The sequence below is a fragment of the Girardinichthys multiradiatus genome, chromosome 17, assembly GCF_021462225.1.
Source record: "Girardinichthys multiradiatus isolate DD_20200921_A chromosome 17, DD_fGirMul_XY1, whole genome shotgun sequence".
Classification (NCBI taxonomy): Eukaryota; Metazoa; Chordata; class Actinopteri; order Cyprinodontiformes; family Goodeidae; genus Girardinichthys; species Girardinichthys multiradiatus.
Genome location: NC_061809.1, coordinates 14,474,890 through 14,498,781, shown reverse-complemented (window position 1 = coordinate 14,498,781; position 23,892 = coordinate 14,474,890). Strand labels below are relative to the sequence as shown.

Below are 23,892 nucleotides of genomic sequence, written 5' to 3'. Positions count from 1 at the left end.
GGAGTTTATATTGAAAATATAAATTATGTGCACCAGAACCTAATATTGAGACTTGAGATTTGAGGGGAAAGTCCAGTGAAGGTCTGAAAAGGTTCACCAAGAGGTCTTGAAATTCTAGAGACGGTCACTTCCACAAAGTGTAAAAAAAAAAAAAAAAAAAAAGAAAGCATCACCTAGAAGGTAGTGAAAGGTAGAGGGGAGAATGGAAATTACTGGGGAGATGACTCAATGAGAGGAGGGCCTCACAGAGGAGGACATTTCCACCGAGGAGGCCAGGGTCACGGAGGAGAGCTTGGTTTCAGAGGCAGAGGGCGTAGAGGGCCCAGAGGGGGGCACAACAACATGAATGATATGTCCAAAAGGCCAGTATGTCGTCACTTCATAATGAAGGGAAGCTGCAGGTATGAAAGCAACTGTGCTTTCTACCACCCTGGTGTGAATGGCCCACCACTACCACCAAACCATCCTGCTAACCAACACAACCAGCACCAACAGCACAAAAAAATAACCGAAGTTATTCCAGAAGCTTGGCGATGGCCTGAAAAAAAAGCACGTGATCGAGGTGCAAACTGTTAAAGGACGATTAACCAAACATTAGCAGGAGTGTATGTATATATTTGAGCCTGTGTGTACATTTTTCCACTGAGTGGATAATTAATATGCAATGATTCCATTTGCTTTTAGAGGAAATGAGTTAACTTCACAGGAAGGAAAGTGGGCAACATTACCTGAATGACAGGAAAGGACCCAGCTTTTCTCACTGTATTTCCTTGTCTACCTCTTTTCTGTCTCTCCTTCCCAATGTCACACTCCACTCTAATCTTTCTCTGTCTCTGTGCTGTCAATGCTGTGGAAACTGTTTTGTAATACGCAAGAGTACTGCCCCTCCCATCCTCCTAAACTCAGCACTCGCTTGCTCCCATCCCTCTCTCTGCCTCTCTCCCTCCCTCCCATGTCTTTATATTAATGACACAGCTATCTGAGGCAGCAGCAGTTCCCCTGCACTCTCCTCCTCCTGCAGGCTGCACTCATACACACAAACACACGGAAAGATACAAATAGAGCAATGCGCTTAAACCAGTGAGATACTGGGGACACAGTTTTTGTTTTTACTTCAAATCTGCAGGCAAATACCTACACATTCACTCAACTCCACTCAGTCAGACTGCAAGTTGATATTCCAGACACTTACAGCCACTCTTGTTAACCTGAAGACTTGTTTTTCTTTTACAAATTTTGCAAAAAATGAGGACAATACTGCTCTGCATTTGTGCCACTCTTCTGCTCATGGCCAACTTGGTGCCGCAAACCATCCGGGCAGCAGACCACTCCACAAACTCTCACCAGCGTTGGGATGCCAAAGGACCTTACAGCCTTGGATCTGAATCTGATCACTCCACCTCTTGCCCTGTGAAACTTCGACCCTCTGGCCACTGTGGGAGCTCTGGAGCTGGGGCAGAAGACAGCGAAGAATGCCCCTACCAGCTCACCTTGCCTCCCCTCACCATTCAGCTGCCCAAGCAGTTCAGGCTTCTGGAAAAGACCATGAAGGAGCTGCAGAACCTCAAAGAGGTGGTGAACAAGCTGAAAAGCGGGTGCAAGGAGTGCTATGGGGAACAGCGCAATGGGGTCTTCGGATATCAGCAAGAAGACCAGGGACAGGCACAGATCCATATTCAAAGGGACGGTGGAGAAGAGGCAGCACTGGATCCTCAGAGGGTGTCCAGTCAAGAGGAGAGGGGAGATGGTATGGTTTCTAGAGCTATTTTGGATGGTACAACACTGGGGCAACGTTCCAATTTTGGGAAAATTACACCTAGCCCAAGTAGTATGCAAGAGATGCAGGTAAGAGGCAGATGTCTTGAAAATAAAAATAAATTACAATGTATTCTTTTTACTTCAATTTAAATAAAATGTGTATTGTGACAAATTTAACATGTTACAGATAGCCTTAATCTTACTCCAAACCCCTAGATTAGAGGGGAATGCAAACACTTCAATGACAGCAATGCACCATTCCATGTACTTGCATCAAAATTATGTTCGTATTCACTAAGCCAATGTCATTGGCTCTCTTTTTAAAGCTCAGAGAAAAATATCTAAATAAATGGACAGAAGATGAGCTATAAAATCACTGGAGACACCTCAAATTTGCCCAGTCAAAAGACCAGATGCTTAAAGACCTGTAAAGTCTTTCCAGGCACCATTTCACCGGAAACAATTCCTGGTACTGTAAACATGGATGGGAAAATCAGACTTAGACAACAGCCGAAATGGTGGTAAATTTTTGGGATGAGCAGTGAGCTTGTGTAGTCTAACAGCCACTTTGGCAGACCGCCAGTTGTCACCCAGACACCGTTCCCATTCTGAAATTCAAATAGGCTGGTGCCAGTAGTAATCCACCTGCTTTGTAGTCAGTGCCAAAAAACATTTCTCTACCCCTGCTCTTGGACCTTTTCCTCAGATGAAACTGAATAGGATGTCCGCCAGCCTGCGCAATGCCAGGAGCCAGATCTCGGCTCTGCAGGGTAGACTGGAGGGGCTAAACCTGCTCAACATAGACAACGTGCAGGCTATGGTGGACAGACAGGTGGAGAACATCACCGGAGTGGTCAACAAGCTGAGCTCCAGCTGTACTACCCAGTGCGCAGCACAAAGCAGCCCTCAGTGTAAGCAGTCTTCTTCTTGGATTCCTGGGATGATTATGTAAATAATTTAAATAATTTAATCTTGTAATATATGTGTGCTTTTCATTGTAGTATAAGACCCTTCCATATTCAGATGTATTTTTCACAGCATATTTCCAGCACTGTTTGTCATTTAATAGGTTCTTATCCTTGTTTTTGTTTTTTTTTTCCTCCTTACTCCCACACGTTTTGCACTGCATTTGAGAAGGATTAAGAGCTGTCCTCACTTTTTGTTTTCATTTCATGAACTCACTACAGATGTAAACTCCAGCGCTGACATTTCTTGTTCAGTTTGGGTTGTGGGGAGGTGAATGTTCTGGCACTGTGACGATCCAAGCATTCCAAACTGGACACTGTAATTACTTGATAAAACAAATTCAATTCAATTCAGTTCAGTTTATTTATATAGCGCCAATTCACAACACATGTCATCTCAAGGCACTTCACAAAAGTCAGGTACATACATTCCAATTAATCCTAATCATTGAACAGTGCAGTTAGATTCAGTTATTTATTCAAATTGGATAAAAAAGTTTTTCTGTCTAAGGAAAGGAAACCCAGCAGATTGCATCCAGTCAGTGACTTGCAGCATTCACTCCTCCTGGATGAGCATGTAGAGACAGTGGACAGTCACTGGCGTTGCTCAGGATAACCTAAGCCACTCTAAATATAAGCTTTATCAAAAAGGAAAGTTTTAAACCTAGCCTTAAAAGTAGACAGGGAGTCTGCCTCACGGACTAAAACTGGGAGCTGGTTCCACAGGAGAGGAGCCTGATAACTAAAGGATCTGCCTCCCATTCTACTTCTAGAGACTCTAGGAACCAAATACAAGGCAAGCTCTGCTCAATCACATTCTCCTTAAGGACTTTAGTTTTAAGGAAATAAGAAGTGAAAGCACAGACTATATATGTTTTTTTACAGTACAAAAAGGATTCTGCTTTATGTCAAAGTTCCTAACTATTCCAGCTCCAGGATTTTAACACAGGTTAGGCTTTAACACTACTGCACTACTAAGATGGAGGGATGGATCAGACAATGGGACACGGTCTGGAAATACAAATATTTTCTTTACTCTGTTACCTTTTCCCCATACTAATCTAGACTCAGAAAACACTTAAATCATTTCCCATACTTTTCCAAAGCACATAGGAACCTTCTCTCAATGAAGGAATTTGCATTAGATATTTATGAATTAGTATTTGAAATATTCATCACTGCATTCCATTTGCATTTTACTTAAAACAAGGTAAATTCTTTCAACTTGAGATCATGACAAACAAGTGTGAAGCAATATGAAAGCCAGACAAAAAAAACAAAAATATTCCATTGGCTCTTACATAACTAATTGAGGTGCTTGACCCTCCAATACCCTTCATGTGCAGCAACTCCAAAAAGCAGAGAAACATTCTTGGCTTCTTAGTACAAAGAGTTCAAAAAAGCTTTAAATGTAAAATCTTATTATAGCCTTTCTAAAATCTATTGGTAGAAACCAAAAACTAGCTAAACCCCCAAAGCATCCCACTGCAAGGGAGCTTTTGCATTGATGCAAAAGCTCCCTTGCATGAGAGCACAGCAGAAATCCACACCACAAAGTGAATAATATCTTGATACTGCATGAATGAATGTGACACTATATTGGGGCTCTCATGTGGAAAACAGATGTGAGCTTATTTCTAAGCAGATTAGCTGGGACAGTGGTGTGAAAGAAATCGAGTCTCCTTTTCTCACCTATGTCTCTTACAAACTTGGCTCATTTTCTTCTGTCATTTATTTTTCTTTAGAGAGCCCAACTATCTTAATTTCACCACTTCATTTTCTGTCTCTCTTGCGTATTAAACTTCAAACTTGTTGAATTTTCATTCCAATTCACCTCACTGCGTTTCTGCCCTTGCTTCATTTCTTTTGGCAATCATGCTCTTACACCTTGCTGCATAGGAAGACTTAACAATAATATAGGTAGAAGTCGAGGCAGCTTTCCTGACATTGCCCAAGTTATGGATGGTGCACCAAGTCAACACCACTTGTCTGAGCTTAACTTGGTTAGTTGTACAAACAGTAGAAAGCAAGGCAGCCTTGACCTACAGGAGCCCAAGTTTTTTTTTTTTTTATACAGAATGTTGAGGACATAAAACAGCCTGTACAAACAAAATTTGTAAACATCTTTTGATGAGTGTGCACTTTCATAACGTGGCTTTATGTTAATATTTAATTGTGGTTGCATTCCAGTGACATTCAAAATCAAACTCTTAAGTTGTAAGATTTTTACTTCTCTACATATTTTAGGAGAACACTCCAAACATGTTCTAATGTTTAACTTAAAACTGAAATCTGAGTTAATGTAGATTTTCATTTAAATCCACCTTAAAGAAGAAATCCGTGATGCTATGGAACCCATAATTTCTAAATAAAGCTACCAATGTTCAATGTAAATCATCTCATATTTAATATAAAACACTATTATGCTTCTGTGAAGACGCTCCGTCTATATTTCATGGCTTCAGTGCACTGATAGACTAGAGTGGGGGAGACCAAATGGGCAGCCTGTGATGTTTACAGAAAATAATTAAATCAGACAACTTTTTAATTTCAATAAAATATTGGGTTTATTTTAGTGTTGAGCAAGTGAAAAGGAATATTTCAAAATAAAACTATTTGTTTTTGAAATATAATAATCATCTACTTTCAACTTGGTTTCAACCAGGTTGAGACACCATGAGTTTGGATCATTGAACTTTCATCCCAAGTTGGCCAGGCCGTCACCAAGAATAGGAAAAGAGAATTGATACAACAATTAGGGGTGATTCATATTATATATAGAGATCTACATTTTCCTCACTCTCTCAACTGCCATTGTGGTTCTTTCCAAACTTTACAGTATCCTGGGCACTATCGTATGCAAGCATCTACCACAGTGAGACTCCAGGAGACCAGACAATCCTTTGCCATAATATCGTGTATACTGATGTTGCAATGACAATAGATATTTCATATTTTATGAAGTCATAACTACGATGCCATGCTTGTGAATTAGCAAGCTGTTGATTTTACACATTTCTTCACATTTAAAACCATGTTCAATTTGTTTTTAGATACACCACCATACTGGGCCTGATCAGAATCAGTGTGCCTTAGCTTTCGATGGACATTTGCACGAAAAGCTGCAGTAGTTTCATCCAAACAAATCTAGACCTGAGGTATACACATCTACAGCACTTGTAGGAAATGTCATGAATGGGCGTTTAATCCCCACTGGTAAACGATTTAATATATCGCAACATAAACCAATAATGCCAGAACCTTTTAAGTCCAGGTAGAATTTCACTGTCAAATAGTACAAACAGAGCAGTAAAAGCATTTTGACAAATGTTTGTAAACATTTCTTTTCATCTCTGCTGCCAATTCCGATGCTTCCTGCCAGAAGTAATGCTTAAGGCAAAGTGATAGCAGTTCAAGCGTCAAGCCACATTAACTCAGTAATAAAAAATGAAAATAGATGGCCCTTCCATGAATGTGTTTTTCTACAATTATAATGGCTGGGAATTTTTTTTTTTTTGATGTGTTCCAGCCTATCCAAACTGAACAAATGTAATTGATCTTACAATAACCTAAACGAAGATAGATAGCACTTTTATAATACGCAAACATTCCCCATTTTTACAAGGTTACCTGACTTGCCCTTATGTGTTTCCTTTCATGAGGAAAGTATTCGGTCTGAATTCAAACAGGCAATGGCTATTTAAGCAGTTTAGTGTTCGAGATGTCTTTAATATGCATGTCTGTCAGTTTGTCAGACTAATCAGCTCACATTCACTTGCCAAACAGTTCAATGAAAGTGAAAGACTGCAAAGAAATTTGCTTATTAATGTAGTGAATGCTCAAAAGCATATTTAGCATTCAATTAGATAAATACTCTTAAGTCTCTTAAGTTGCCTTTCATTTTTTTTGATGGGATAAAAAGCAACTCTTATTACTCTTATTTTAATACATTTCACAATGTGAAGCTGGTATGATTTCATGTTTTAAATCAATGCCCAAGAAATTGTTTTCATTTTGGCTGTAGAAAAATGATTTTTTTTTTTTTACAACAAACATTCTCAGTCTCTACAGGGCCTTGGGTTTTTTTCTTGGATGTTGCAGAAACAGCTAATACCATTTTCTCTTGCTATGACATTCTCCAAACAATCGTCCTCTAATTTAACTTAATCAGAGACACCTAACAGTCTTTCAGACGTCAGTAAATGACTAATACTGGAAAAGAAAAGGATTTTAAAGCTCAGTGCCAGAATGGCTTGTCCATCCAATGACATTTGTCATTTCTGATGGATGGGGACAAATACAGAGGAAGTAGTGAAGTGCAAAAACTGCAGTTAGACACTGAAAGTGAATAAGAGAGTAAGATTTTACAGGTCAATACTTTAAATGCCAAATGTTGACAGAGCCATTACTGTGACAACGATACAATTTAGCCTCACACTCGACTTTTAAACCATTCTCCACCCTGAGATCGCCATCTGCAGACCTTTTTACAGCTTAAGTGTCTTCTGAAACATAGTAAGAAAATAAATTGGATGAGTCCATAAGTATCTGGAAATGGCACAATGATGTTTTTCTACACCACTCTCATTCAGTCTAGACTTTCCCTCCCCTTTCCCGAGGTTTATGTCAGTTTTAATTCACCATTTCTCTGAACAGCATCAACAATGGAAACTCATGTGGGGTCCACATGCTGCTCTGCTAGTGTCAAATTGATTTTAGAAGAAGGAATGCTTCTTTATACCAGTTTCACACTTTCCCAAGTTTTGATATGTCCATCATTGTCAGTTCATAAATACTGCCCGACACAGGCCTTTCAGTGCATGTTTTGATGTTGGGCCCATGACTTGCTTTGCATCACAGAAGAAAATGGCAAGGAACGCCAGGAATAAAACGTATAGCAGAAGAAAGAAACACAAGGTCCAAGTAATTGATTTGTTAGAGAAACATGTTGAAATATCTAAGATTAAACAAAAAAAAAAAATTTCCTTTCGTATCTAAGGAATTATGTGAGGAGTCAGAAAAAAATGCTGATTTTAAGCATTGGCCGGTGTGAGATTCTCAAACAATCTTGACAACAGTTAAGTTTCTTTATTTACACATTTAGAACCATAATCTATAACATAATGTAATTATTTTTAAAAACTGAAATGCAACAATTATAAATTAGACTAAAATTCAATTCAATTCAGCTTCATTTATATAGCGCCAATTCACAACACATGTTGTCTCAAGGCACTTCACAACAGTCAGGTACATACATTCCAATTAATCCTAACCACTGAACAGTGCAGTCAGAGTTAGTTATTTATTCAAATTAGATAAAAAGTTTTTCTGTCTAAGGAAACCAAGCAGATTGCAACCAGTCAGTGACTTGCAACATTCACTCCTCCCAGATGAGCATGTAGAGACAGTGGACAGTCACTGGCATTGACTTTGCAGCAATCCCTCATAATGAGCATGCATGTCACGACAGCGGAGAGGAAAAACTCCCTTTTAACAGGAAGAAACCTCCAGCAGAACCAGGCTCAGTGTGAGCAGCCATCTGCCACAACCGACTAGGGGTTTGAGAGAACAGAGCAGAGACACAAAGAGAACAAAGAAGCACTGATCCAGGAGTACTTTCTATGGGAAGGAAATGTAAATGTTAATGGATGTAGCTCCTTTAGTCGTTTCATCTAGAAAGAAAGAACAGATAAACTGAACCAGTTTTCAAGGTTAGAGTCAGAAAAAGAGCACATAGAGTTTGTTACAGTTAAGCTCAGTCAATCGCCATGTCTAGGAGAGAGAAAGGGTTAAACACTAAAAGACAGGGCCATGTGGATTATTGGTAGAGGGTGAGCATTAAGTTGTTGCCAGCAGAAGCTCGGACGATGCCCCTCTCCAGAAAGATGTCACAGGTAGACACAGAGCCAGGCCAGGTGTAGCTTCTAGGAAGAGAATAGAGAGAACAAGGTTAAAAGCTATAAATAATGCAAAATTGGAGAGTAGTGTGAGAATGTAGCGAAGAGGGTGAAAGTGGTCATTATGTCCTCCTGCAGCCTAAGGCTATAGCAGCATAACTACAGAGATAGTTTCAGTTCAGAGTATTTAGTTAAATGGCGCTTATTTACAACAATGTCGTCTCAAGGCACCCCACAAAGGGTCACACTGATGGTCATTGTTATACTAAAAACCACAAGGATTTGGATACTTCCCTCTGTCAGACTGATTATAACCATTGGAAAAGAGAAGGGGTCATACAGGTAGCAGAAATGGAGGGTGTGTTTGCACCTCAGCAATAACTGAGCCGGTTTAGGCTAAACCTGACTCCCCCTTACTCCAACCAGCAGGGAGGAAGGAAGGCTCCCTCCCTGATAAACTAAGCCACTCTAACTATAAGCTTTATCAAAAAGGAAAGTTTTAAGCCTAGCCTTAAAAGTAGACAAGGTGTCTGCCTCACGGACCAAAACCGGGAGCTGGTTCCACAGGAGAGGAGCCTGATAACTAAAGGATCTGCCTCCCATTCTACTTCTAGAGATTCTAGGAACCACCAGTGAACCTGCAGTCTGAGAAGGAAGTGCTCTGTTAGGAACATATGGAACAATCAGATCTCTGATGTATGATGGAGCTAGATCATTAAGGGCTTTAAATGTGAGGAGGAGAATTTTAAATTCTATTCTGGATTTAACAGGGAGCCAATGAAGGGAAGCTAAAATAGGAGAAATGTGATCTCTCTTTTTAATTTTCATCAAAACTCTTGCTGCAGCATTTTGAATCAGCTGAAGGCTTTTAACTGCATTTTGTGGACATCCTGATAGTAAAGCATTACAATAGTCCAGCCTTGAAGTAACAAATGCATGGACTAGTTTTTTCAGCGTCACTCCTGGATAGGATATTTCTCATTTTGTCAATGTTCCAGAGGTGAAAGAAGGAAATCCTAGAAACCTGTTTAATATGGGATTTAAATGACATGTCCTGGTCAAAAGTAACATCAAGGTTTTTTACTTTATTACCGGAGGTCAATTTAATGCCATCCAGGTTAAGTGATTGACTAAGCAGTTTCTTTTTTAAAGACTTTGGTCCAAAGACGACAACTTCTGTCTTGTCTGAATTTAGAAGCAAAAATTTAAAGTCATCCAAGATTTTATATCTTCAAGACATGCTTGTAGTCTATCTAACTGGTTGGGTTCATCAGGATTTATGGATAAGTAAAGCTGAGTATCATCAGCGTAACAGTGAAAATGTATCCTATGCTGCCTGATAATTTGACCTATTGGAAGCATATATATAGTAAAGAGAATGGGCCCGAGTACTGAACCCTGTGGTACTCCACAATTAACCCTGGAATTTAAAGATTATTTATCATTTACATGACAAAACTGGAATCTGTCAAACAGATGAGATTTAAACCAGCCTAACACTGTTCCCCTGATCCATTATCTGAGGCCATAAGAATACCATTAGTGACTTTCAAAAGAGCTCTTTCAGTGCTATGATGAGCTCTGAAGCCTGACTGAAACTCTTCAAACAAGTCATTGCTGTGTACAGGCTCACACATTTGATTAGCAACTATTTTCTCACGAATTTTAGATAAGAATGGAAAATTGGATATAGGTCTGTAATTTTTCAAGTCATCTCGATCAAGCGAAGGTTTCTTAAGTAAAGGTTTAATTACAGCTACCTTAAAAGCTTGTGGTACATATCCATTTACTAAAGATAGATTAATCATATCTAAAATGAGGCTGGTAATCAGAGGGAACATTTCCTTAAATAATTTGTTTGGGATTGGGTCCAACATACAAGTTGACGGTTTAGATGAAGCTAATATTTCTGATAACTCAGGAAGCTTCACAGGATCAAAACAGTCCAAACACAAATCAGGTTCTGCAGTTATTTCCAATGTTGTCTCACTTGCTGAGGATGAAGTAATCATCTTCGGGAGTATGTCAAAGATTTTCCTTTTAATAGAATCAATTTTATTTAAGAAGAATCCCATAAATTCATGACTGCTAAGAGCTAAGGGAATGGATGGCTCAACAGAGCTATGACTCTGTGTAAGTTTAGCAACTGTACTAAAGAGAAACCTAGGATTATTCTTGTTCTCTTCTATTAATGATGATAAATAAGCTGCTCTGGCTTGGCGAAGTGTCTTTTTATACAACAGTAGGCTATTTTTCCAGATTAAGTAAGAATCCTCTAGGTGTGTAGAGCACCATTTTCTCTCCAGTATTCTAACATTGTGCTTTAAAGTACGCAGCTCTGAATTAAACCAGGGAGCTAGCCTCCTATGAATAATTACCTTCTATTTCAAGGGGGCTGCATTGTCTAATGCATCACGCAATGATGAAGAAACACTGTGAACAAAAGAATCAATTTGTGAAGGGGCAGAAACAGAATGATAATGAGGAAATTAAAAGTGGAACAGATTCTTTAAAAGGTTGTTACAGCATTGTCTGATAATGATCTACTATAATGAAATTTTCTTTCAGGTGTGGAGTACTCGGTTAAATTAAACTCAAAGGTTATTAAATAATGGTCAGACAGGACAGGGTTATGAGAAAATATTGTTATGTCTTTACACTCGATGCCATATGTCAATACAAGGTCCAGAGAATGAAGACAAAGGTGGATAGGTTTGTTAATGCTTTGAGCAAAGCCAATTGAGTCTAAGATAGCCTAAATATAGCGTTTAATGCTATCACTTTCAGTGTCAACATGAATGTTAAAATCCCCCACTATAATAACCTTATCTGTATTTAACACTAAATCAGATAAAAGGTCTAAAAACTGATCTAAAAATTGAGAGTAAGGGCGTGGTGGATGGTACAAAACAACAAACAGAAGTGGTTTTAGTGCTTTGCAATTTGGATGAGGAAAACTAAGGATTAAATATTCAAAAGAGTTGTAGCTCTTGATTGGTCTGCGACTAATCAATAGATCGGACTGAAAGATGGTTGCTACTCCTCCTCGCTCAGTATTTCCAGGAATGTGAAAATTTAAATAATTAGTAGGAGTTGACTGATTTATAATAACATAATCCTCTTGCTGAAGCCAAGTTTCTGTGAGGCAAAATCAATCTGATTGTCACAAATCAGGTCACCAACTAGCATTGTCTTTGAAGAGAGAGCTCTAATGTTCAGTAGGCCACATTTCATTGTTTTATTTTTCTTTTCTGTCTGATTTGCGTTTATTTTTATGAGATTTTCCTGATTTCCTCCTTTTAGATTATTTTTTTAATCTAATCAATTTTTGCCATGGGCGAGACACTGTCTTAATAGGGTAATGGGTGGGTAGCAGTTCAGAAGCTGCAGAGAGGAGTATTGAACTACGACCCTGCTACCTGGTCTGAACCTTGGGTTGTCTGAGTTTTGGAGAACTAATAAAGCGCGGAGCCGGGCCTCCAATTCCGACACCCTCGCCTCCAAAGCTACAAAAATGCTACATTTATTACACGTACCATTATCACTAAAGGAGGCAGAGGAGTAACTGAACATCTGACAGAGAGCAGGAGAGAGGAGGAGAGTCAGAAAGAGAAACAGCAGAACGGGTAGCAATGGTGGAGCTAAAGCTAACGCTAAGCTAGCAACCCCTTACTACTACTAGAAAAAACGTGTAAGACACGGAGAGTCCCCAACGTTAAATACAGCAACAGAAAGTATGTGTTTTAACGTGCTTATGTAAGTAAGAGATATCACAGTAGAGAGAAATCAGATCAAACGAGAGAGCCTTCACACACCAAACAATCCACCAAGTGCAACAGCAAAAATAGGAAAGTGACGTTACCCAGAGCTCCAGTGTCTCTTTTACAAATAAAGAGACACCTGCTAAATTTAGTCATGGTTTTTATGTGCTTATCATACAGAATGTTATACCCTGTTGTCATCATGGTCTTTATAGAGTCATAAGTATACCAAACTGATGTTGGTTGGTAAATAAATTTGACTATCTGCTCAGGTAAGCAGCCGTTAGTCATGTGGCTAGAGTAGGCTGTGTGCAGCAACAAGTGGGGGAGGGACAGGATCGCCCTACTCTGTTAAATGTCTGGTCCTTTTAACATTTTTCTTTGGCATCTCATGAGAAAAATTTTAAATCATAAGAACTGTATCATGAAAAATTAGTTTTTTTTAAACCTTATTATACCTTCATAGTGGTAACCAGTACAAACCTACTACACCATACAAGGAAACCATGGAGTTGCAAAATTATTGCTGAATATTGCAATGACTGAACTGATCGTGACTTACATATTTTTCTCATTCGAATATCTTTCCTGTCATCATAGTTTCCCCATCTCTCTTTCTGAGTATTGGTGACTCAGAAATCTAACTTGGGTGTGGCCATCAAAAAAAAAAGAAAAGAAAATATCCTACTTAAAATTGCATCTAAGCCATTCTTTGCAATTGTGATATTATACATTTTGATATTGCAACAAAGAATTAGATTCAATGAATTTTGCAGCTCTAATATCTATATCTAACAAATTAGGTTTAATTCATCTCAGAACATTTTGTGTGCAGGCAAGTGAAACAAAATAGTGAACTTTGTTTAATAAATTCCTCTGAAATTAAAGTAGATTTAGATTTCCCATGTAAATGGTAAATGGACTGAACTTATACAGGTCCTTCTCAAAATATTAGCATATTGTGATGAAGTTCATTATTTTCTATAATGTAATGATGAAAATTTAACATTCATATATTTTAGATTCATAGCACACTAACTGAAATATTTCAGGTCTTTTATTGTCTTAATACGGATGATTTTGGCATACAGCTCATAAAAACCCAAAATTCCTATCTCACAAAATTAGCATATCATTAAAAGGGTCTCTAAACGAGCTATGAACCTAATCATCTGAATCAACGAGTTAACTCTAAACACCTGCAAAAGATTCCTGAGGCCTTTAAAACTCCCAGCCTGGTTCATCACTCAAAACCCCAATCATGGGTAAGACTGCCGACCTGACTGCTGTCCAGAAGGCCACTATTGACACCCTCAAGCAAGAGGGTAAGACACAGAAAGAAATTTCTGAACAAATAGGCAGTTCCCAGAGTGCTGTATCAAGGCACCTCAGTGGAAAGTCTGTAGGAAGGAAAAAGTGTGGCAGAAAATGCTGCACAACGAGAAGAGGTGACCGGACCCAGAGGAAAATTGTGGAGAAGGGCCGATTCCAGACCTTGGGGGACCTGCAGAAGCAGTGGACTGAGTCTGGACTAGAAACATCCAGAGCCACCGTGCACAGGCGTGTGTAGGAAATGGGCTACAGGTGCCGCATTCCCCAGGTCAAGCCACTTTTGAACCAGAAACAGCGGCAGAAGCGCCTGACCTGGGCTACAGAGAAGCAGCACTGGACTGTTGCTCAGTGGTCCAGAGTACTTTTTTTGGATGAAAGAAAATTCTGCATGTCATTTGGAAATCAAGGTGCCAGAGTCTGGAGGAAGACTGGGGAGAAGGAAATGCCAAAATGCCAGAAGTCCAGTGTCAAGTACCCACAGTCAGTGATGGTCTGGGGTGCCGTGTCAGCTGCTGGTGTTGGTCCACTGTGTTTTATCAAGGGCAGGGTCAATGCAGCTAGCTATCAGGAGATTTTGGAGCACTTCATGCTTCCATCTGCTGAAAAGCTTTATGGAGATGAAGATTTTATTTTTCAGCATGACCTGGCACCTGCTCACAGTGCCAAAACCACTGGTAAATGGTTTACTGACCATGGCATCACTGTGCTCAATTGGCCTGCCAACTCTCCTGACCTGAACCCCATAGAGAATCTGTGAGATATTGTGAAGAGAACGTTGAAAGACTCAAGACCCAACACTCTGGATGAGCTAAAGGCCGCTATCGAAGCATCCTGGGCCTCCATAAGACCTCAGCAGTGCCACAGGCTGATTGCCTCCATGCCACGCCGCATTGAAGCAGTCATTTCTGCCAAAGGATTCCCGACCAAGTATTGAGTGCATAACTGTACATGATTATTTGAAGGTTGACGTTTTTTGTATTAAAAACACTTTTCTTTTATTGGTCGGATGAAATATGCTAATTCTGTGAGATAGGAATTTTGGGTTTTCATGAGCTGTATGCCACAATCATCCGTATTAAGACAATAAAAGACCTGAAATATTTCAGTTAGTTTGCAATGAATCTAAAATATATGAATGTAAAATTTTCATCATTACATTATGGAAAATAATGAACTTTATCACAATATGCTAATATTTTGAGAAGGACCTGTATAGCGCCTTTCCAGTCATACTGACCACTGAAAGCGCTTTACACTAGAGCCAGATTCACCCAATCGCACTCACTAACGCTCACACATTACACCGATAAACGATACGCAGATCGGTAGGCAACTTGAGGTTAAGTGCCTTGCCCAGGGGCACATCGACATATGGCAGGAGGGAGCTGGTATCCCACAACCTTCTGATTGCAAGACAACTACTCTTCCCTACTGAGCCACAGTCGCATGTGAATTTTAATATACACCGATCAAACGTTTTAGATACACTTTCTCACTTATTGGGTCTCTTTATTTTTATGACCATTTACATTGTAGATTCTCACCAAAAGCAACAAAACTGAATGGACAGACATAGAATTATATAGCAAACAAAAAGTTTGAAATAACAAAACGTTTTTATATTTTATTTTATATTTTATTTTATTTCAAAATAGCCACCCTTTGCTTCGATCTCTTGGCATTCTCTCCATGAGCTTCATGAGATGTTAACCTGAAATGGTTTTCCAAAGAGTCTTTAAAAAACTCCCCAGAGGTTCATAGAGAGATGGCCAAAGGTAAATATTTCAATGATCACAGCAAAGGGCGAATACTTTAAGGAATCTGAAATATAAAACATATTTAAGGGCATTTTACAATTTTTCGTTTGCTACACAATTCCATCTATGTTCCTTCACACTTTTGATGCCTTCAGTGAAAATCTACATACAACATAAATGGTCATAAGCAAAGAAAAACATTAAATGAGAAAGTGTGTCTAAAACGTTTGACTGGTAGTATACCATTTATATTTTTTAAGTTGTTTTATAGACACAGACTGCTTTTATTACAATTTTGCTTTGGTAAAGAATAATAGCATCCAGCAAAAAACAACTTCCCTTGTTTTCTCTCTGCATTTCTTTAACCACACAGTCATCTTAGCCCCTCGGGACTGCTCGGACTACAATGTACTGGAGTTGAGGAAGAATGGTGTTTACAGAGTGACCCCTGACCCTCGCAACGGGACATTCGAGGTTTTCTGTGAAATGGAAACCTTTGGTGGGGGCTGGACTGTCATACAGCAGCGCCTTGACGGGTCTGTCAGCTTCAACCGCACATGGGCAGAGTATAAGAAAGGGTTTGGAAACCTAAGGTATGTATTTTTTTTTTTTTTGTATGGCTGTATAAAAAAAACAAAAAAACAATTAAAAAGCCAGGCACATCGCTCATGCCATACACAAGAAAAGATGGTGCTCAAATAGGGTCACAAAAGAGGTTATAGTGCAGTCCTTCAGCATGCTGACTTTGGTGTTATAGTATACGCATTGTGACTATGGAATGAGAAATAACCCTATATACATCAAGGTTAATTTAACCTGACAGAGATAGGGACTATAAACTTCTGGGTTTAACAGCATGGAGGATCTATAAAATCTGCAACTGAGAAGCATTATACGATTTGTAGGATGCAACGTTTTATGAAGCTTGACTCCCCACTTTTATGGTGACTGTTGCACTAGAGTGCGCTTTTAATATTGGAATGCAGGCAGTGCAGAAAAAGCGATCCCTGACAGTGACATTATTCAGAAATATTTCAGTCAAGACGATGGTTTTATAGGAGTCTCTTGCAATGCAGAACATCTTATGCTGCAGCATAAATAAAGAAGTGATTCTAGTCTCTATAACGTTGACGCTTCTGATCTCGTGGCACTCGTGATGAGAAACCGCCAGGGACTGTTTTGAGGGTGGCACAGCCCAGCTGTCAGTTCATTGTCAAGTCTAGTCAGTATGAATCAATGTCCAGTGTGATCAGTGTCAGCACTGTAAGAAACTTGGTGCCTGATTTCAGACTAATGATTTTGGGTCATTTTGGTGTGTTTTTCATATTGTCTGAACTGCATTTCACCATCTAGAGAACAGGTGTCAAACTCCTGTCCTTGAGGGCCGGTGTTCTGCAACTTTTGGATGTGTCTATAGTCCAGCACACCGGTATCAAATAAGTACCGGTAGGTCATTAGCAGGACTCAGGAAAAGCTGCTTGCATGAGAAGGTAAATCCGACATTTGATTCAGGCATGTTGGGCTTGGAACACATGTAAAAGTTGAAGGACACTGGCCCTCGAGGACAAGAGTTTGACACCACTGATCAACAGTATAGAACCATACTAGAGTGAGCAGACTAACTAGATTTTTTTTAAAACCATGGTTCTTAAATTGTTGAAGTACCACTGGTGGTACTTGAAATGCTTTTTTGGGTACTTCATAGTAAATTTGATGGAAATTAGCTGCTATGTGGAGCTATTAGGCTCAAGTGCTGATGGCTACTTGCCATGTTCCACTGACCTCCTCAGTTAAAAGTTGGATCTAGGATCAACATTAAACCCAACTATGTTCTAGTTGCAAGTCAAACAATCTGTAGGATTTACCAGTTGTACTTAATGACCTGGTTGAATACTACAAACAATAGTTAATGGTAACAGAATTTTTTACATTTTATGCATTTAAACACTAAAGAATATGTGAAGAAAGAAATGTATATGCATCGAAAACAGCTTCTCCCTCAGATTTTAAACTTTATGTAACCTTCTCACGGATATTTCCAATTTGGAACTTTGGTAATATTTACTTTAAACATGCAGTGCACATGGATACATATATTTTTTGTTTTTGTGTAAAAAAAAAAAAAATGGAAAAAGCCTTGAAAACACCATGGTATTTTGAAAATATAGTAATCATTAAGTCTTTGTGAAAATAAATTAATGTTTTAAAAACAAATGATTTGAAAAATACTTATGTGCAAAAAGGGCCTGTTTGAATATTTTGCCAAACATATTGCAAAACTCAATCCATCCATCTCAAATCAATATTTCTTTTATATTTTACATAGTTTAAGCTTTTATGCATTATGGGTTTTATTGGTGGAGGCAGCATGCGTTTGTTTGTGTATGATGACAGGAAGATGGATAACATTATCCATCCCCGCATGGATACACAACTCAAAGTTTTACAGCTGTATAATGCACATCTATCTCAAGTCTAAGGTGCCTGGGTTCTGCATCTCAACTCAATCAATTTGTAACAGGGTATTCACAAAACAAATTAATAGCTTGCAATACTAATTATTAGGTCAATAAATTAAAAAGCTGCTGAAACAGCTGCCATATTGAAAGAAATTACCAATCAACATCCGGAATATGTCTGCCATGATTGCCACACCCACCCTTCGCTGTGAGTCAGCATTACTTTTCCGTCTGCATTTAAATGCAATTATTTTCTCAGGTACTCAGAATCTACAGCTTATTTACATACAGTGCTGTGGTCTCATCAGTGGATAAGGTTTTACACAAAATGAATGCATCTGAAGAATTTCACCCCTCAAACCTCAACTTGAAAGTATTCAGCCTGATTTGTGAAGCCATAACAAAAACTAATCCCACCTGTTCTCAATATCATAGATTGCTTGCCACCTGTTTTAACTAACACTGATTGATTTTCACATAATGTTACCATGCAAAATCTGTTACTTTTTTCCACGGGCTGCAAACTTTTCAGAATAAAATCAATTTCTTAGCACACAAGGCTGTTGATATTTTGAGGTAATAGTGAGAAGCAGACCAGGCTTCTGTTTTTTCTTATTCAACCTTAGATCAATATTGCCATTCTTTTTTTTATCTTCTATTGTTTTTTTTCCCCTGAGAAATAACCATGGTAACTTGTTGATAACCGTGCCTCCAGCTCCAGCACTTCCTCCTACTAAAAAAATAACCTCTTTCATCCATTTTTCTGTGTCACACTGCTCATTGCTTGCGTTTCCTTTTCCCCCTCCTATGTGTGGAGATAAGATAATTTTGTTCAAATAAATATTTGCAATTTCTAACTGTGCCTGATTTTTGGTTTCCTTCTATTCTCTTGTCCCCCTCTAATCTTGTGTCCGGCAGAAGTGAGTTCTGGCTCGGCAATGACCATATCCACCTGTTGACGAAGGCCAAAGACATGATTATGCGCATAGAGCTGGAGGACTTTGAGGGTGTCCGGGAATATGCAAAGTATGATCAGTTCTATGTGGCCAACGAGTACTTGCGTTACCGACTCTCCATCAGCGGATACAGGTAGAGTATTAGTTTGTATGTTATCTGTCAAATCTGATCCACAAGCCTGATATAAAATCTCAGCTAAGGCATAAATGTTATACAAATGTGGGGACTTTTAAAGATATATTTCGCAGCATTAGCACGCATCAGGTATAATCCTGGGTGGATATTTGACCTGGCAAAGGTCTAGCTTTTAAAAAAGTCCACACGTTTAGATTAGTTTGAGGTCGTGATAATTTCAGTAATTATTGTTAGCTTGCTATATCCACCCACTCCACTAATTCTGTCATGTAGAGTTGTCAAATATCTAGTCAGAATTATACCAGAAGCTTGTTCCTGCCAACACAAACGGTATAGTCAAGGTGCAGTTTGGTAAAGGAACATTTAACCAAGTATTTTAAGGGGCTTATGTAAATACCTTAACCTGTACTCGTCATTTTGACTACATGTTGATGAGACACAAAATTAATAACACATTCATGAGCTCAGTGAGTGCATGTAAACCTTACACTAGAAGTGTATATACCAATATTCTGTTACAGTGGAACAGCTGGGAATGCCATCAGTTTCAACAAGCACTTCAACCATGATCAGAAGTTCTTCTCCACCCCTGACCGTGACAATGACATGTATCCCTCTGGAAACTGTGGTGCCTACTATAGCTCTGGCTGGTGGTTTGATGCCTGCATGTCAGCCAATCTCAACGGGAAGTACTACCACAAGAGGTACAAGGGTGTCAGGAACGGAATCTTCTGGGGAACGTGGCACAACATGACAACAGAGTACTACCCCACCAACTACAGGCAGGCCTTTAAGACTGTCAAGATGATGATACGGCCCAAAAGCTATGCTCCTTAGGAAGACAGGCATATTTCTTTACCCAAGAGGAAGAAACACCCACCAACCACCCCAAAATAATGGAACATAAAGCCCCATACATTTTCCTGTAGCTATTCACACATGCTTACATGTACACAAAAAAAGACTCCAAGTTTTAGAGAAAGTTTGACTGCAGCTTTAACAAAAATAATTGTGAAATATATTATGCCATCCCATTTTTACAGATGCGAGTGTGGCCTTTGAAATGTTAGATTAATATGACAATAATAATAAAAGAAAATCATCTGTGAACAATGACAGACTATTAAAAAAGTGCAGTGTAAAGGCCAGCCTCCTTACGGGTACCGTAATATGCCACGGGACATTAGTGTGGATAATTTTTCAGCAGTCCCTGACATTTCTCCCACTTTCATCCTGCTATAATCCCTGCTGAGACACAGCACAGCACAGCACAAACCAGTAGTAAAAACTAATGAGCTATCATTTTCTCTGCTGTAAATGATTTCATAATTAACAATGACCACTCAAGTGAGGGAGCTGATGATGGAGCTTTGTGTTTGAAATTACTTAAGAAAGACTTCCTGCTGGGAATGTTTAATTACACTTTGGCAGCATGGTAATGCATCATTATCCTAAACATTATGAAATTCCCTGTGGAAGACAGGTATCCCTATAGTTCTACTTATATGCAGTACAGTTTAGATTACTGATCCTATAATAAATTGTTCTTGATAGTAAGCAGTTTCAATAATTTTCCATCATTATCTCTTGGTGTATTATTGCACAGCTCTTAATCATACACGTTTCAAACTTTGTGAGATTCTCAACCATGTGTGCAATACTTCCATCTAGTGTTTTGAAAACCTGTATAGCACCATGTAGTCCATTTTATAAACATTGAAAGAAGATGGACAAAGAAATGGTTGTTTGAGGATGTGTACAGTATTTATTTTACTTTGTGATGTATCAGAGCTTTTATATAATATATACTGTTGATTATTCAGTGAAAAGTCTATTTACTGTTGACTGTGCATAATTGTGATCATTTTAAGCAAATACATGTGTATTTGGACCTTTGTGCATCTACCATATTGATCTTTTCTATTCATGTTAATCTTTCACGGCAAAAACAAATTTACAATTTTTATAATAATAATTTTAAAAAAAAGTTTCACGGTGTCTAGTAGATCATCGTTTTTGAGATTTTGATACGACAAGAATGGCTGGAAATCAAATAAACACTGATGACAAAAATAAAGTATTTGGTTTTATGCATCTGGTCTGTACAAGGTTCTATTAAAATCTCACCTAAAGTTCTATTAATTACCACCAAGTCCATTATTTATAAAACAAATGTGTGAATATAAAAGCAATAAATTGAAGTGTGTATGAGGCAATATTTCTCCTGATTGTATAAGGTATTTTGGTCCAGTGTTATTTTCAAAATTTTTTCAGGTCATTAAGGTTTCTCTGTGCAGAGTTCTCATAAGGTCCCACCATAGCATTTCTGGACATTGACTGGACCGTTGCAACACCTCAGTTGCATTTAGTTATACATTTCTTGCCATGTTTGAGACCAAAATTTCAGTCAAGCTTATGATCTCATACTCAACTCTAGGGCACTTTGTTATACAGAAACCTTCTTGGTCAACTTCATTACTTATCCTTTATGTCAAAATGCCAATGTTCTTGAAATCACGCGACTCATTCAGAGGCACTTTTTCAAACGTAAACTTGTGCCGCCATATTATTTTCAGATAAAATAAGCTTCTGTTTAGAAACCCTCTAGAAAAAAAACCCCCAAAAAAAACCACTTGCTGAGTCTTTTCTTAGTTCTACTGTCATAAATGTTTACAATTAGCATGCTAACTAAGGCATGTAGAGTCTGAAATGGAGCTCCTGTTTTTTTTTTTTTTTTGCATTTTATCTAAGCACTGCACAATCTGACCTGTTAGTAAATTTGCTGGGACATCCAATCCTGGCAAAATTATGAGCCGTTCTAAATGCTTTCAATGTATAAATAATAATTTTCACTGTAGATTAATAGGCTCTTACCAGATTGACTTTTGTTCCGCATTGACATTGTGTAAGATCCGGACCAACAACAAGCCAAAACTCCTGCTTTCAGAAAGTTGGTCACATTGATGATGATCAGGTAATCAGGTGCAACTGATTGGCAGCCTGGCTGCCAATCAGTTGCACCTGGCTTTCACCAGGTTCCTTCTTAAGTCTCATAGAAACAGTGAAGATAGACTCCGTTTTTCACATATAACTTCTCTATTTTGCCTATTTTCTGTTTAAGAAGTATAAATAACATAGAATCTGCTGTGAGTTTTTGTACACTTGAGGTCAGGATTAAATCATTTCAGAAGCTGGTAACGAGAACTTTTATCACGTCCTGATTTCTTTTTCTCATGACTGCACACAAGTTTAGAATAAGTGTCTGTCTTAAATATCATAACATTGTGTTCTACATTCTGTTCTATTATATTCTACTACCACATTCCATGTTTAATGACCAGGTAACCAATATTCGACAGTTTTACCTCATCCAAGACCTGAAAAGCAGAACAAGCAGAGATGTCTTCCATAGCTGACGGCCGCGTCCGGGACCAATGGATTGTGTTATTCTGTGGTTAAATTTAGTAGAGTTTAAATGTTCGTCTCAACACTGATTTCTCCCTCTCCCCTGACTGGTGTGTTGTGAGTTACCATAACAACGACGTCACACGTGACGCTGAACATTGCTGAACGAAAGTTTTCGATATGACGGCGGACATTTTTTCCCTAGATAGATAAATAGATAGATGTCAATAGAAGTACCATTTTGTGCAGTCAAAAACAAAACTAATTAATTAATTAATCAAACAATCAGCTACAATTAAGTTATTCTAAACCTTTCTAAATCGATACATCTATCTATATATAGAGATAATATATGCGAATTTAAAAGATTTTACGGTCATTTTGTATAATTTCGTTCCCTTTTTCCATTTGCAGTGATTGTCCAGAAGATGGCAGCGAGTACCTATACTTACAAGGCATGTAACCTACTCAAGTCGTGTTTTGGCCTTTACATCAAAGAAGGCTATGAAAAATATCAAATGACCAAATGCTTAATCACTGATTCAACTTATCTCAGTCCAAGGTGAATTGACGATGACGAACACTGCTGTTTTCTTTCAGTTTTTTTCCCCCCACAGTGCTCCCTGAGAGCTGGAAGGGCTCATCATTCACTTTATGCAACAGCTGCTGGGATATGTCATCCCAGCACTAGTAGACATGCAGCTCAGAACAGCTTTCTCATTGTTTGAGTCTTTCTGAACTCTCACTTAATACAGCGCAAGTTTCACACACTACAGACTGCATTGAGGGGGGAAAGGTAATACAGCTGAGCCTGTATTTAACTAGAACAGGAAAGACTTTGGCAAGATAGCTCTCACTTCCAAGGTTATGTCTGAGGAACTAAGTGAAGTCTGTTAAGAATCTTTTTGACTGTGGGGTGTTGATTTTGCCAAAATGATTCATGGTTAGGGGTTTTGCAGTTGATTTAGGCTCCACAAGCTAACAGAGCTTCTTGAGACACAACATTAGGCAACGTAAGTAAATAAGAGAAGAAATTAAAAAAAAAGTGACCAGCTAAATATTTTAAATATATTTCTAGTTGTATAATTCTTGTTAAGCTTCAATAAATCACAAAGTGTTAAGGGTGTGGATATTTTAGAGGAATCCATGTTTTCCAAATGTACACTGAAAATTCTCCTCATCTACTCATACTCTAAGCGGTAGAAAATGACTGACTGACTGACTACTCATACTCTGATATTTTCACATTTTGTCATGTTACAACAAAAAGTCTCATTTTCACTGAGATTTTATGTCATACAGTATCTTAAGATAACAAAAAGGTTTACTTACACACAGTGAGACTCCCTTCTTAGAGCAGGCTTGGGTTATTGTTTTTCTAATCCTATGTTTGATCTAAACCACTCATTGTAACCCAGGTTGTACAAGGGTTGGACAATGAAACTGAAACACCTGGTTTTAGA

General features: G+C 38.5%; 2 protein-coding genes across 5 annotated transcripts in view; one reads left to right on the top strand and one right to left on the bottom strand.

The window, feature by feature from the left end:
* ccdc146 (coiled-coil domain containing 146) overlaps window positions 1-22,527 on the bottom strand; it is an 87,771-nt gene extending 65,244 nt beyond the window's left edge. Inside the window, exon 1 of one of the 4 annotated variants that reach the window (XM_047389847.1) lies at window positions 22,390-22,527. In XM_047389847.1, the coding sequence (XP_047245803.1) occupies window positions 22,390-22,434 (45 nt within the window). In that variant the 5' untranslated portion in view covers window positions 22,435-22,527. Of the gene's footprint in view, window positions 1-21,898; window positions 22,123-22,389 lie in introns of those variants that run through there. The other 3 variants (XM_047389848.1, XM_047389853.1, XM_047389849.1) reach the window with 3 other exon arrangements.
* fgl2a (fibrinogen-like 2a) lies at window positions 979-21,101 on the top strand. Its single transcript, XM_047389855.1, has 5 exons — window positions 979-1,845; window positions 2,465-2,669; window positions 15,847-16,066; window positions 18,851-19,021; window positions 19,546-21,101. Exons 1-5 carry the CDS (start codon window positions 1,246-1,248, stop codon window positions 19,859-19,861), a joined length of 1,512 nt encoding a protein of 503 aa, XP_047245811.1. The 5' UTR covers window positions 979-1,245; the 3' UTR covers window positions 19,862-21,101.
* Window positions 22,528-23,892: the final 1,365 nt, after the last annotated feature.

Bases quoted from the DNA above. Each gene is read 5' to 3' on its own strand.
- fgl2a (XM_047389855.1), top strand. From the start codon at position 1,246: ATGAGGACAATACTGCTCTGCATTTGTGCCACTCTTCTGCTCATGGCC. The intron at 1,846-2,464 runs GTAAGAGGCAGA...CCTTTTCCTCAG, and splicing joins GTAGTATGCAAGAGATGCAG to ATGAAACTGAATAGGATGTC. The intron at 19,022-19,545 runs GTAGAGTATTAG...ATTCTGTTACAG, and splicing joins CTCTCCATCAGCGGATACAG to TGGAACAGCTGGGAATGCCA.